Here is a 15824-nt window from a genome sequence, read left to right as displayed (position 1 = left end):
TCAACACTTTATCGTCCATATCATCCAAATTTAGTCATTTTAAATATATTCCTACATAAAACTTTTAAAAACTCATCTTCACTTTTAACAAAGATAAAACACATATTATTTTCAATTAGAGATCATTGGTTAAAAACCTAATAAATATAAAAATATATATCTTATAGAATATTATTTTTATAAATCTTATAGAATACTATATATATTTTTCTTGCAACCTTTTTATCTATAGAATATAGTGTCATCCTAAGAGATAGTGAGGTTCGGTTAGGGGTGTTCGCGGTGTGGTTTGGGCAGTTTTGACCATAAAAATCATCCAAACCACAAGAGAAAAAAGCATGCGGTTCGGTTTGGTTCGATTGACTTTTAGAAATAAAATCAAACCAAATCAATGTGGTTTGGATTGGTTTGGTTGGTTCGGTTTTTTACAATATTTTTATTTAGCCATACATACACTTATAGAGAACAATGTAACTTTGTGTTTAGCCATTCATACATTAGTAAATAACATCAAAACTCATCATATTTAAAGAAAAACTTCTCATTCAATATACAAAAAATGAGATTAGAAAAAAAGTGGAATAAAAAAAATATATAAAATAGTAGCATAAAATAATATCAAAAACATTATAATAAAACATAAAAAATATATGAGAAGAGAGATTAGAGAAGATTGAAAAAAAACATAAGAGATGCGAGATTGAAAAGAAATGTGCGATAAAAATGTAATTAGAAGATAAAACAATAATATAAAATATGAAAAAGAAAGAACATAAGAGAGGACATATTCGAGTAGAAAAGGTGAAATGTACATGGCAAAGAAGACAAAAAGAATGTGCGGTACTACTAGGAGAGATTTAAGAAGGTTGAAATTGAAACCCTAAGTGTGAGTAAGAGAAAATCGTTTGTAATTGTAAGGTTAATACATACTAGGTTTGAGTTTTGGATTGGATGTGGGATAAGTGAAGTTTAGATGGTAACATAATGCGGTTTGGTTTGGTTTAGTTCGGTTTACAAAATACAAACCGCAAACCAAACCAAACCGTGCGGTTTTGTTAAAAAAATGACCCAAACGCATCCGAACCAAATACAGTTTTTTGCGGTTTCGATTTGGTTTGGTTTGGTTTGCGGTTTTCTATTGGGTTGGTTTGGTTTTGAACACCCCTAGGTTTGGTTATTAGACACGAGGATGGGAAGTAGGATAATGTTAAATGCTCAAGAAAAGGGTGAATGAGTATGAGCTCAACATGACAGAAGATGTGAGCTACTTTCCTGATTTTCAAGAAGAAAAAATGAAGAATTCCTCATTTGATTCCCTAGAAAGTAGTTGCACTTAACTTGGATGGAATAATCTTATAATCAAAGATGTCATCAAAATTGATAAGGAAGATGTTGTCCAAGATGTGTCAGACATGTTGAAAACTGAGTGACAGAGGAAGGATACACATCCTAAGGAAACTAGAATGGTTGAACCGGAATCTGATGTTGAAGCAAATGCCTTAGTTAAGAGGAGAAGGTTGAATGAGAAAGATATTCTTCACGTTTCTTCAACATTTGATCAAATATATCAATAGATACTTATTTATACATCATATTATTCATATATGATACTTCATAAGTCTAAGAGATCAAGAGAACTTCAAGTTTGCAAGATGGTTTATGGTGGTTGACCAGAGAAAGTCAACTAGTCAAAACTGGGGTTCCCTAAACCCTATCGCCTACAATGCTTGTCATATGAAAATGATCCCAAGATGAACGTTACTCCTTATGCCATTCCAAACAACTTTCATGTTTAGGTTAAGATCTAGTTTTTTCTTGAAAAGTCATTTTTTATGGTGAAACATTATAGGTCATTTTCTCTGAACCCTAGTTAGGAGGTAAACTTCCAAGGACCATAACTTTCTCAATTTGTATGCGATGAAGGTCATTCAAGCTTCATGATCAATTTAAAGATATCTTATCCAACTTTGATTCTTTTAGAAACTTCAAATTCAACTTACAAGGGCATGTGCCAAGAGGAAACATTATAGGTCATTTTGGGTCATTACCATTGAACAAGAGATTTTCCTCAACTTCTAAAATGCATAACTCCTTCATGAAAAAACCCAAATATGGTCAAATTTATGACCAAATTGAAGAGGTTTAAAAGAGATACAACTTTTATGAAGGAACATTTTCCATTGGAAGCCCATAGCAAAAGTTATTCAAGGTGGAAGAAGTGAACATTTGGCTTGGTACTTAGAAAATTTTCATTTATGTTTGATTTTCGAAAATTCCACCTCAAAATCAATCATGATCCTAGCTTCAAATGGAAAATTAATCAACATGAAAGTTGTTCCCCTTGATCCCACCTTTCCAAAAATTCCAAGTTCACCTCATTTGGCCAAATATTGAATGACTTGGGCATGGCTTTTCTTCAAGGTTCCATTTGGATAAATCTCATGACCATTTTTCATTTCCAATTGCATGGCTTCATGACACACTTTCAACATTTCTCATGATCAATTTTGGACCTTTTGACATCATTTGATGGGCCTATCACATGCCCATGCATCCATACAAGTGAGAATTACTATTTTTGGCATTTTGATGGAAGTGTGTGGAAATAAATTGCATTGCCTATAAATACAACCCCTTCTGCTCATAATTGGGGACACCTTGCCCAAGCTTTGATCCTGCAACCATACCTCTCACCATTAGAGGATAAACTTGAAGGTTTTCAATTGAAAATCGAGTTTTAATTTCACTTCTGTTTTGAAGTTGAAACTCCAAGAATCCAAGCCCTTCATTGGTTGAATTCACTTCCTGCAAGCATCTGAAGTCAAGCCAAGGCCAATTGGAAGCAAGATTCAAGCTCCCTCGAAGGTGATTTTTCATAAACTTCCTCTCTTTGATTCTCTCTCAATTCTTTACCATTCTCTTTGATTTTTGGTTGGCTGAAGTCCTACCAATGTAGGCAACAAGATTGAGTTGCTTTGAGGTCAATTTGAAGCAACTCAGTTCATGATCCTCAAAATTCAAATCCATGTATCTTTTTATATACTTGGAATTGGAGAAAATTGAGGCTAGATTCGAGCTCCTGATCATTTTTCCTTTAAATCCATGTCCTTGTTTTTCATTTTAGTGGTGGTTAGTGGTGGACCAGTCCAGTGAGGTCCACCGGAGAAGAAGACCAGAGCCCTAGCTTTGGTGCTGTGTTGGCACGCCTCCTAACCATCTGATCATGTTTAAACGTTTTAATCTGGTCCTTTGCTTTTGCATACCATCCCTATGACGTGTTGACTGAGGTGTATGGTGTGAAGCGCGCGTCTGACCATCAGATCTGCCACCTCAATTAATGAGGGAGATCTGATGGCCCTCGTTTTTTCCAATTTTATTTTAATTTCTGAATTTCTTTTAATTGCTTCTATTTTATTTAATTCATAGAAATTTCATTTTTAATCCAAAAAATATGGGACTTTCACCAAAATCTTTAAATATTTTTCTCTTTTATATTCTGAATTAAAATTATTTTTTGGATTAATTTTGATATTTTTCATGAATTAAATGTTTTTGTGCATATTTTTAATTGTTTAAAAATACTTCTGACTTTTCAAAAATAGTAAAAAAAATTATTTAAGGTCCTTTGACCTTATTTGGCCTAGGTGAATCCCTTAACCATTTATTTGGTGTTCTGAAGGGATTTTAGGTTTTGGCCAAATTAAAATGTATTTTAATTCATTTTTAATTGGATTTTTAATTGATTAAATGTTTAAAAATGTTGTTGAGCCATTTTTATGGTCTTGTGATGTTTGACTTTATGTTTAGGCCTTGGTCAAGGTTGATTTGACTTTTGTTGGATCAAAACCATTGGATTTAGGGGATTGATGAAATGTACATTTCATCTCCCAAAATGAATGGATGGTTTTGATTTGATGAAATTCCTCCCATGGACAATTTTTGTTTCTATCTTCCACTCCCTCTTTATCTTCATCCCTATTCTTTCCCATTCCCTCATTTGACCAATGAAATCTCTAATGTCTAAAGGATAATTGGTTCATCAATGACCTTGTGTCAGATGAACCAAGTATGATTGAGATAGGTCCCTCCCTCTTGATCTTTTCTTTTAGTGTGTGGTATATTTTAAGAGTTTGGTTCTTCATACCAAATCTCTAACATGCATTAACACCTAAATTTTTATTATCCGGCCTCAGATAGTTGTGACTTCTACATAAGTCCAATTACGATTGCTTAACATAGAGCTAAATTTGACACTCAAGGCATAGCATTCTAATAAGTGAGATTGTAAGTCTCCCATTCTTCATGGAATTGTGTGGAGACTTGACCTTTTTTCCTTTCATGAGAGCTAGTGACATACTTATTGAATTATCCAAGTTTGAGCCCTTCTCATGGAAGATGTCTTGGTTTAAGGATTCATACTTGTGAATGAATGATTGAGTGTTCTCCAAAGAATGACTTAATCAATTAAAAATCACTGCTAACACTTGACTAACTTTTAACTAACATTTGACTAATTCTTGTTAATATTGATTTACTTTCAAGTCATTTACTTTATGCAATTTAAATTTCAGTCATTTATCATTCATTGTCATTTACATTTTATTTCACTTGTTTATGTTTATGTCATTTTTACTTTTCTCATTTGAGCCATATCTTATGATTGTATATGTTGTTTGTGTGTTTTGGTTTTGTTTGTGGTCTTAGGACCTTAAAATACTTAATAACAACAAAAACACTAAAAAACATCTGGTGGACTGTTGATCTTGATCTGAACATTTTTAGACTTAGAATTAGGCAACATTCCCCGTGCAAAAAGGACTTGGCCAATGCCAACATTTTGAGACCAAGTTATTGTGAACTGAGTCTTCATCCGATACAAGCCCTGGGAATTGTTTTGATATGGTGTCTGATGCTTTGCTCTGAGTTGATCAAGAAATATTTCATCTGATACATAAGAAGACAAAGAAGATTGCTAGCTTTTGGAAGTGCTTGCTGGGATGTGGCTATCTTTATTTGATGCCTTAATCTTCATGATGTCTGGATATTGCTTATTTTCTTATTGCTTGTTGCTTGTCAAAGTCCAAAGGAAAATGAGTTTCTATATGGCATTCTTGTCTGTTAAATTGCATCCCATTGGTCAGATCGTTTCAACTCTTAACTTTTAATTTGTGATAGGATAGCCTCTTCATCTCCTCCCACTTCTTAAATTTCAAAATCTCTCCCTCTTTTCAAAAACTTTCTTTTCTTGTGATTTTAAACTTAGACTTTGTTTTAATGATTAGAAACTTTGGCCTTATGCCATTGAATTTTCAAACTTTTTCTTAAATCAAATTTGTAAATAAACTTAATTACATTGACTTAGAATTTTCAAAAGATAAAAAAAGAACTAACAACTTCATTCAAACTTTTGGCCCTTTGTGCCTCTTCTTATTAAACTTCTGTTAAAAGCAATCCACCAACTTATTTGAAATTTTTACCACGAACTACGAGGTTTTGATCCCTCATTTTTATGTTGGTACGTAGGCACAAGTCCGAAGGTCTTGTCAAACACAAAAAATATAATCAATGAATTCTTTTCTCACCCCCACACTCTATTTTTCTCAAACATTTTTTATACCAAACACATATGCACATATAAAGGGCTCCGTAGGAGTACCTAGGACACTTTGGGTGCTAACACCTTACCTCTGTGTAACCAACCCCATTACCTGTAATCTTTGATATTTTATTAGTTTTGATTTAAAAACTTCTTATCTTTGGATTTTGTTCGTACTTTTCCCTTTTCCTTTGGAAATAATAAAAGCGCGGTGGCGACTCTGGTTTTATTGAAGTTAAGCTTATCCATGGCTTGATGGTCATGAATTTACTGCTACATGTAGCATTTTAATCTCCGAACTATGCGAAAGGATATTTTTGAATTTTCATAGAATTTGAGAGAATTGGTAATGGAGCAACCCGTAAGTTTTTTTTTGAAAAGCAAATTGAATTAAGAGAGGTACTAGGGGTACCCCAACCTAATTACAACCAACCGAAAAAAAGAGACAACCACCCGTCATAAACAAAGACCCGAGAACCTAAACCAATCTACCCAAAGTATATCGTTGCCATTAACAATAGACAAGGCAAGCCACTCCCAAGTTCTATACTTAATCAAATAGAACAACTCATTGACATCCATAATTGCTCATGCAAATAGAATTCTATTTTTAGAATACCAAATACACCAACACGTCTAAGACCACACTACCCTGCCTACCTTTCGAATCTGCTCATCCCCAACCCATTCAAAAAGAAGTTAAAATGCTCCACCAAATTTACACTACCAATAGCATCGTCACAACTCAACCAAGAAAAAAACTAGTCGCCAAACTTTACGACTAACTACACAATAAAAAAAAGACATGCTCAATGTCTTCCTCTTTTCTGAAACATAAAGGACAAACGAATTCATGATTACTAGTTACTACATCCCTCTTATGGAGTTCATCCTTAGTTTGTAATTTATTAATAAACAACCTCCACACATAAATTTGAACTTTTCTACTTCCATAAATCGTTAAGAACTTATAAAATTCTTGCATTGAGCGATTGTTTCGTCGGTTCCAATGATGTCAGCACCTCATAATTGTTTTTCATCGAAAAGCCATCATCATTCTTCCACCACACATGTCGATCAATCCCGGAACAGCTTGACCGAACTACCTGCAAATTTTCATAAAAAAACCAGAAAATCTGCCATCGCCTCTTTATGTGCATGAGCTTCTGAGATTTGAAAATCCCAAACCCATTCCCCGTCGATCCAATCATTAGCATCCCGCACCAGCATATCCGAATTTTGCACGAAATTGAATAAGTTCTGAACTGACAACATTAAAGGAAACTTACCAATTCACAAATACCTCCAAAAACGAATTTACTATTAATCCCAAGCTTAACAGAAATATCCGTAGAAAACCAGTTGCACCTTGTCAGACCAGCCGATTTTAGACCATTAAGTCTTTCCACCAAGTTGAAATATTTTTTCCTGCCACCAACCAAGGAGCATCCTTCACTTGCGCTTGCACATCACCATAACAGAAAGCTAAAATCTTGAACCAAAAGTGAAGATAGAGAAAAACAAGAAAGGGGGGTTTGAATTGTTTTCGCAGATAATAAAAACTTTTACAGATAAAACACACACAAAAGATAAAGCTATCAACATAGAAGTTTATCCTGGTTCGCTTGAAATTCAAAGCTACTCCAGTCCATCCGACCAAGGTGATTTCGCCTTCAACAAGGACTTAATCCAATAATCTAGAAAGATTACAACGAAAACGTCTAAGAAAGTAAAGATCTCTTAGCCCTCTCAAGTTTACAGACTTCACAAGTCACTTGAGGAAGTGTTCAACAACTATTTTGAAAATACAATGAAGTGTTTTGTGCTTCTAGGTAAGCAGTAGTAACACAATATAAGAACTGAAATGTTTCACACTTAGAGCAATAACTCGTGTGAACAGATTTGAACAAGAATGAAAGAGAATATAGAATTTTTGTTTGCAGTATTCTTGTGTGTATGCTTCATGTTTGTAAGATGATGATCCTGCCTTTATATAGTGATTTGAACAAGACACCGTTAGCTGAGACATTGATGAATATCTTGGCAATGATGGATTTAATGTCATTAAGTTTGTTGTCCTTTCCATAGCAATTTTGGAGAGTGTTTAATCTATTCCAAATATAGATTCATACCAAAAGTGGAAAACTTTGTAGCTAAGTTTTTGGTTGTCCTTGAGTCAGAGTACGCGGAGTTCATATTTTCTTGTTTAGCGTGTATACTTCAGATAGTTGTTGAGAGCATATTTTCTTCAGAAGATCTTGGTATGTTTTTCTGTAGAGCCTTCTTCAGAGTACAAATCATCAGATCAACTGGGTGGAACTCTTCGGGTTCAGAGTGTCTGAGTCTTCTACCGTCAGACTCTGTGAGCTTCCTTTTCTTCAGAGTCAGATCGTCTGTTTCAATTTATTCTAAGTTGACCATTCTGGACTTGCGTGATGTCAGAATTTGTTAGAGTCATGCACATTTAGATAAATTTGTTAGGGTACCAATTTGTTTCATCCTTTATTATTATCAAAACCTTAGAGATGAATTGTAGACACAAAATCTTGTTCTAACAAAAAGGACTTGAGTTCGGAAAGAACTCCCCACTTCCATTTACTAAGCAAAGCCTACTTGAATTTCCCGCAATCTTTAGCTCCTAATCCTCCAGAAAGTAAGTGAAATCCCCCAAAACATCCTCTTGGAGATTAATCTCATATACCTTGCTTTTATTCAAATTCACGCACGCACAACTCCGAGATTAATCTCATATACCTTGCTTTTATTCAAATTCACGCACGCACAACCCCGATGCTAGCTCGAAACCTTGTAACAAAGCCTTAATAGTCTATAAATCATCCAAATTACTATCACAAATCAAAATCATTTCATTGGCAAATTGGAGTAGTTCGATCTGCACATCGCTATTGAACCTAAACCCATAAAACTTGTCGAGACAACTGCATTCCTCATTAACCCTGAAAGTATTAGCTCATGGCCTCCTTTTATATATAAATGCCCTAATCCTTTTGTATTAAATATGTATTCATACACATGTTTTTTACATCAATATTATTTTTCTATTATTCAGTTTAATTCCTGCATTATAGTAATTATGGTATCATATAGTTTACAAAGAGTATAATGGAGTTTTCAGTAAACTGAATTTATTGTCGAAAGGAGTACCTTTGGATAGGTTCACTTTTAGCAACATGTATTTGATTGCCATTTCCTTACAATCTTTAAGGGGGGCGTTTTGCGGATGAAATGTGTTGAAAATATTAACTCATGCCGATTGATTATTGAGTCAAGTCTAACAAATTCAAGAGAAAAAAATTTCATAATCTTTTGATCGACAAAATATTAATTTTACACTGTCAATGTCAATGCATCTCTATTAAACCCTATTAACATTGATAAAACCCTATTAACATTGATAAAATGATCACCAATTATAAAGTAGATCTAAATTATTTCATTCATCATCCTAGTAATATATTTTACATCCCTCATTATTTAAGTTATCAGTCTTTGCAGCAAACCCTGCTTCTCTAAACTTCATTTTGTTCCCATGCCAAGTCCACATAACTTTTAGATAACATAACACTGCCAACAACACGGCCAGGCAAATAAAAAATACAAGCAACAAATACATCAACCTAGAAAAAACTAATAACATTGTTAAGAAGTATGAATCCAGCATTTTGAGCATGAGTTCTTGCAGCAATCAAGTGAGTTTTATTTAGAGACAATATTATTATCACTTGATCTAGTAAATTTGACACTAGTTGTTATTTATGATTACATAGTACACACAAAGTTTACCTTTACCAGAACCTAATCAAGTTTAATCTCCATTATTAATCCTTTCAATAACAGAGATAACACCTTGACCACCAAGTTTTCCATCTCCATTTGCAACCATACCAGTAAATATCTGTTTAGCCAAAGAAGCTCCAGGCAAAACAACAACTTTATTATCATCACCACCTTCAACATAATTAATACCCATTCCTAAATCCTTAACCTGATACTCAGCATAACCACCAGGCCTAAAATCTCTCTTTATCATCCTCTCCCCAAACAACTCCAACGCCTTCGAACCCGCCGAACCGGCTCTAATTGCATTCACAAATTGCTCCAAATCAAGCCCGGCTCGTTTCGCAAACACTAGACCTTCGCTAATTCCGATCAAATTCGCTGCGATTGTTATCTGGTTTGCTATCTTGCAGCTCTGTCCAGACCCTGAGGGACCCATGTAGGTTGGTTTTCCCAATGTTTTAAACAAGGGATATAGCCATTCTACCACAGAGGCTTCACCGGCGGCGAAGATTGCTAGTTTTCCGTCTCTTGCTCCGATGTCTCCGCCGGAGACGGGAGCGTCTATGGACCAAGCGTTTTTGGCTCTTGCTGCTATGGAGATTTCTCTGGCGAGATCTGGATGTGAACTGGTGGTGTCGACTGTGACGGTGTTAGGGTTTAAGGATGAAACGACGCCGTTTTTGTCGAGGAGGATGGATTTAACGTCAGAGGGGTGGCCGAGCATTGTGAAAACGACGTCGCTTGAGTTTGCGAGATGGGAAGGTGAATCGGCGAGTTTGGCACCTTGAGATTGAAGGGAGAGGGAGTTTGGGTGGGTTGGGTTGCGAGCGTAGAAAGTGAGAGTGTAACCGGCGGAGATGAGACGAGAGGCCATGGCGCCGCCCATAACGCCGATGCCGATCCATCCGATTCGGGTTTCTGATGGTCTAATCGGGTTCGGGTATTTGCTTCCCATACTGCCGCGATAGGTACTTGGAATCTTAAGCTGGTTAGAGTCTTAGAATATTCAATTATTTTTCAGATGAAATATATAATAAAAAAACCTAACTAGTCAACACCTTGATCTTTAGTTCAATGGGGACTCCTATTGTGTCATGGTCTTTCTTGTATATATCAACCCAAGTCCAATTTCAAAACCTGTACCATTTTGAGCGAAAGAAAGTGTTTCGAATAAGCAAAAATCATTCGTAGAAATAGTCAATAATGTCTACAACATTCCGATTAGCCAACTTCTCAAGTTGTGTCAAAACGTTTACTAAAAAGGATATGTTTGCAATTGTCATGAATCTTGCAAACACATTCTTCATCGGTGGATTGTCGGGCCAAAAGGTAATACTCCATTAATTGTGGTCGGTCTGCATAACAAATTATCTATAATATGGAAATCAAAAGGGAGAAGGGGTGTAACATCCTTGGAGAAAGGGTATTTTGAATTTTCCTTTTCATATATATAAAGGATGTTAGAGGGCTTAAAGTTGTGAGCTCGTGGAATCTAAGCCATGGTTACTTGAAACTTTTTTCTTGGACCAAAGAATTCAAACTAACCACTTTGAGGCAAACATCTGTTCAGGACTGGGTAAGAATTCATGGTGACTTGAATTCATGGTCACTCTCAAGAGTATTGGAGACCAAAAATTATGTTTTCTGTTGTTGTTAGTAGCGTAGGGACCCCTTTATGCACTAATTCGGTCGGCAACTAACAAAGGGTGCTTTGAAAGATCTTTTGGGCATTATGTTAGAATTCTTGCGTTGTGGCTACCAAGGTGTATCTTCTGCTGTAAATCTTTAAAGGTGGCGAAAAGATACATTAACTTAGCCAACCAAGACATGAAGGCAAATATGTATGGCTTAGTCAATTGATATTAGGGTCCCTTTATGAATCCCTAGGGTTAGGAACTGAAGCTTTAAGGAATATTCATCCAAAAGATGGCTTGTTTTTATCTGGACCTTTCTAGTTATTACAACTCTGTCTCAATGCCACTTTTGAGATTTCTATGGATGCCAAGCTTGCCAATAGAACCGAGGAAATCCTTCAAGACTGTCGCGTCGAGGGAACACATTTCAATTTGTTGACCCCGACTAACAAAAATAGATCCGACCGAGAAGCTTTTGTATCTTACTTCCTGATGTTCGCCAAGCGCTACCACTTTAATGCTACAATGGCTCCTTTTTTCAAAAGGACCCATGGACTAGAAAGGTTTACCCGAGAATTCCCATCCATTGGTGAACATGAGGCTGAATCCAAGAGAATATGGGAAGCCTTCTTGACTCCTCGACTCATTTCTACGTGTCTTGGGACTTCAAAGGAAACTGCGAAGACCCTTTGTTACCAACTCTACTTGGTGTCGCACCAATTTGGGATTATTCAAACCAAACCCAAATCATTTTCAACCTAAAAAGTGACTTGTGCCCTGTTTACCGTGAAAATTGGTAAACAACTGCTGATCTTCCAAATTAAAATATTTTGGTTACTTACAGGATCAATCAGATTGATCCTAGGACATGTGCTAATTGTTTTTAGGATGAAATCTGATGAATGATAAACACTTCGACAATGTTCATACTTAAAATAACTTGTTAAAGAATGTAAAGGAAAAATAACGCAAAGAAGGCAAGAAAAGTGCTGGAAAGTAAATGGCGATGAAGATAAATTTCTGAAAAGAAAGGACTGATTAAATTGCTTTAAATAAAAACATGGTGCAATATTAAACATACATTTTTTCTCAATTTACACTTTCTATATACACGGATACTTTGGGCAAGTTGATAAACTTGTACACACTTGAACACACATCCATCCTAACGCTAAGACCTCATATATATATATATACCAATCAAAATAATCGCTTCCAACGGCCTGTTCACCAGATTGAGACAAATGGCGCTCTGCATGTATGTAACTACCCACTACGCCCCACATATATCCTTAGCGGTTAGATAAGAATAAAGAATCCCCTCCCTCATTTGAATTCAAATCCTATGTCGAACTATCACCAGTGACGCTTCTGTCGAAAACATCTCCAAACTTCTAGAAATATTTCCAAGTCCACATAGTATCTTTACTCTTGCATCAAGGTATCTTCGACTGAAATTTCAAAATGTATAGTTTTGTTGAAACATTCAATTTCTTCATAGGAAACTTTATTTCCTTAATTAATTCCCTTAATCCACATTAGGCGTTGAAATTGGGAGCTAACAAATTGCCCCCAAAAAATGTCATTTTCAACATCTCGAAGAAAAATGCATTTTTTGAGACTATGGTTCGACGCCTTGAATAATTCTTGCATAGCTTCGACGCCACTAATGCTCCAATGTTGCAAAAACTATTCATCTTCTTTCAGCTGGTCTATGACGTCAGAACCATCATTACCTTTTTTCCAAACGTCTTTTCAACCCATGCGTAAATCTCTTTAATCATCATGTTTCCTAGACCCTATGAGATTGTGGGATTAGGCTTTAATTACCACTGTCCCATTCTGTAATCCTGGAGAGACACATGTCCCACTCGTTTGTCAACCATTAATGCTGATTTGAATCGTTTTCTCTTCCAAAAAACCTACAAAAAACGCATTTCTTACTAATTCCACTTTTTCACGCTTTCTAAAATCTTCAAGTACTTCAATTCTTCATCTTCTTCAAAACACCCTAAAAAAACCCATATTTTTCTTCTTTCTTCAAACCTTTAACAAAAATGGCCACTTCAAGCAAATTCCCCAAAGAAACAACCAAGGCTGTCAAGGTTTCCATTAAACAAACGAAGCCCCCCAAAAAGATCTCAGACCTTCCTCCTTTTGCCACGTTTCCTGGCCCAGTGATGATGGGTAAGCAACAATATATCCCTGAACCAAGAACTGAAGAACAACGAAGAATTTATGAATCTCAAGTACTCATTCCAATCATTGTCTCTGGAAAAAATCATGCTTTATTTGGACCTTTAACTGACCTGAACATCGATTCTAGCAAACTTAGGGACTTTTTCCCCACCTACCATAGATGTAAACCAATAGGCCAAGCAAAAAAAACTTAGGGCTGAAAGGACTACCACTGCTGAGGAACACCAATCTTTAACAAATGAAACTATAGACTTAAGGTTTATGAATAATGGCTTCAGAGTCTTCCGAGCGACATCCTCATTCAAAGATCCAACTGACTATCTAAGCTGGCTAAAACAAGATACAAAAAACCAAATCTAAAACCTGGAAGGACCTGAGAATTTATGACCTAATCATGATGTCGAAGATAGGACTGGATTACAGTTCGACTTTATTAGTTTCTTCCTTGTACTTCTAGGACATCACTCATTATACCTTCCACATCCCTTGCGGAATGATAACACCCACTCTCTTCAATATAGTCGCGATCACATGGCTAAAACCAACTGGGAATACCTATGACCCAGATGTAGAATCTGATGACCCCATAACCTTCTCCACCTCTAGGGATGCCTACTCAACCCACATAACACATTACCACGACAAAGATACTGACACCGTCTTCGACATAGAACACATTGCTTTCTTAGATTTATGGTTATCCCACTGCGTCTTTTGTTCGAAGTCACTACAGGTTGCCAAGAAATATCTCACTCTAGCGAACCAATTTCATTTTGGTCACAACGTCTTCCTGAGCGAAATGATTTTGGCCAGCCTCTATGGATCTTTGAGTGATGGCATCACTCAACTTAAAAATCCGAGAGAAAAAGGAAATCTCCTCCTTTCTGGTCCTTTCTGGCTGTTACTTTGGCTAAACGCCACCTTCGAGGCAAGTCTTCCTAACAAGAGCCTCGTCAACAAAGAAGCTGAGGAAGTAAAAAATAGAAGGGTCGAAGGAATCCGCTTGGCTCAACTAACCCCGAGAGATGAAGGGAAAGCCCTTCGACCGACATTTATGCGCTATGTCACGAGGTTTGCAAAACATCATGATTTCACGTCGAACATGGTCCCTTTCACAACCAGAAAATACGGCCCATAATGCTTCACGAGACCTTTCCCATCTCCCACCAAAAACCAAGAAATAAATTCCCTTTTAGTTTAGAAAGCCTTTCTAACTCCAAAACTAATAACCCTTAGGTTAAATCCGTCAAAGAGTTAGGTTACCCTGATTGCTTATCAGCCCAATCTCGTGGCTCGATAATTTGGGTCGACTCAGGTTCTTCAAAAATGTCTTTACGACAGAAAAATCACTCTCCTTCTCTATAACGCAAATCACAACGAAGCCACCGCTCTCAAAAAAATAGCTTGATACAATAGCGAAACACACCTTACCCTAGTTAGCTTCGAGCCGAGCTTCCTTTGCACTCCAGAATTTGGGAAGTGGTGGTCACAATATTATGCTGAAGAGTTTTATGATGCTCCTTCATTCACTCATCACTTTAATAAAGCTTTCCTCTTTGTGCAGGAAAAAATCAAGAAAGGTACTTACACATACATCAAAGAAATTCAGGCATTTCAAAATAATTTTGAAACTGCCCATAGGCCCGATGATCTTAGTCGAATCATCCGTGAGGCAGCTGTCACGCTGAAGGAAAATTTTTCAAAGAAAATGGAGAACTTAAAAATCCCTTCGTACGTTCCTCCCGAGAAACGATATGAAACGACTTTCAAAATGTATCCTCTTAAATTCCCTTGACTACCAAACACTGATTTTGGAGTGGCCCTTGCCCCTCCATTCCCAAAGTGGTTCATCTGTGGGGATTCTATAAAAATCCTTCGACAACAATCACAGAAAAAGCCCAGCGGGTGGTTGCAACTAAGCACATTGTAGACAGTTTCAAAGGGCATCTTCATATAGGGATCAAAGATGTTCGCATCGAATTAGATATATATAAAGGTGTGGAGTGGGAGGCCTTTCGAATCACATCTCTCTATTACGATATTTACTATTGACTCGTAATAACTGCTCTATTTTTCCTTTTAGCTGTAGCAGTAAATTTATGACCATCAAGCTATGGATAAGCTTGATATCAATAAAATCAGAGTCACCACCGCACTTTTATTGTTTCCAAAGGAAAAAGGGAAAAGTACGAACAAAACCCAAAGATAAGAAGTTTTTAAATCAAAACTAATAAAATACCAGAGATTACAGATAAGGGGGTTGGTTACATAGAGGGAAGGTGTTAGCACCCAAAGTGTCATAGGTACTCCTAGGGAGCCCTTTTTATGTGTCTATGTGTTTTTGGTATAAAAGATGTTTGAGAAAAATAGAGTGCGGGGATGAGAAAAGAATTCATTGATTATATTTTTGTGTTTGACAAGACCTTCGGACTTGTGCCTACGTACCAACATAAAAATGAGGGGTCAAAACCTAGTAGTTTGTGGTAAAAATTTCAAAGTTGGTGAATTGTTTTTAACAGAAATTTAATTGAGAAGGGCACAAAGGGGCCAAAGGTTTGAATGAGATTGTTAATTCTTTTTGGTCTTTTTGAAAT

The 15824-nt window shown here is 36.3% G+C and overlaps 1 protein-coding gene across 1 annotated transcript; it reads right to left on the bottom strand.

Annotated features, from left to right (window-relative positions):
• Nucleotides 1–9154: 9154 nt before the first annotated feature.
• LOC127103744 (probable 3-hydroxyisobutyrate dehydrogenase-like 3, mitochondrial) lies at nucleotides 9155–10767 on the bottom strand. The gene has a single exon (XM_051040975.1). It carries the CDS (start codon nucleotides 10350–10352, stop codon nucleotides 9423–9425), a length of 930 nt encoding a protein of 309 aa, XP_050896932.1. The 5' UTR covers nucleotides 10353–10767; the 3' UTR covers nucleotides 9155–9422.
• Between the last annotated feature and the right edge of the window lie 5057 nt (nucleotides 10768–15824).

Source organism: Lathyrus oleraceus, chromosome 7, assembly GCF_024323335.1.
Source record: "Lathyrus oleraceus cultivar Zhongwan6 chromosome 7, CAAS_Psat_ZW6_1.0, whole genome shotgun sequence".
NCBI classification, from domain to species: domain Eukaryota; kingdom Viridiplantae; phylum Streptophyta; class Magnoliopsida; order Fabales; family Fabaceae; genus Lathyrus; species Lathyrus oleraceus.
This window is presented reverse-complemented; position numbering and strand designations above follow the sequence as displayed.

Bases quoted from the DNA above. Each gene is read 5' to 3' on its own strand.
- LOC127103744 (XM_051040975.1), bottom strand. From the start codon at position 10,352: ATGGGAAGCAAATACCCGAACCCGATTAGACCATCAGAAACCCGAATC.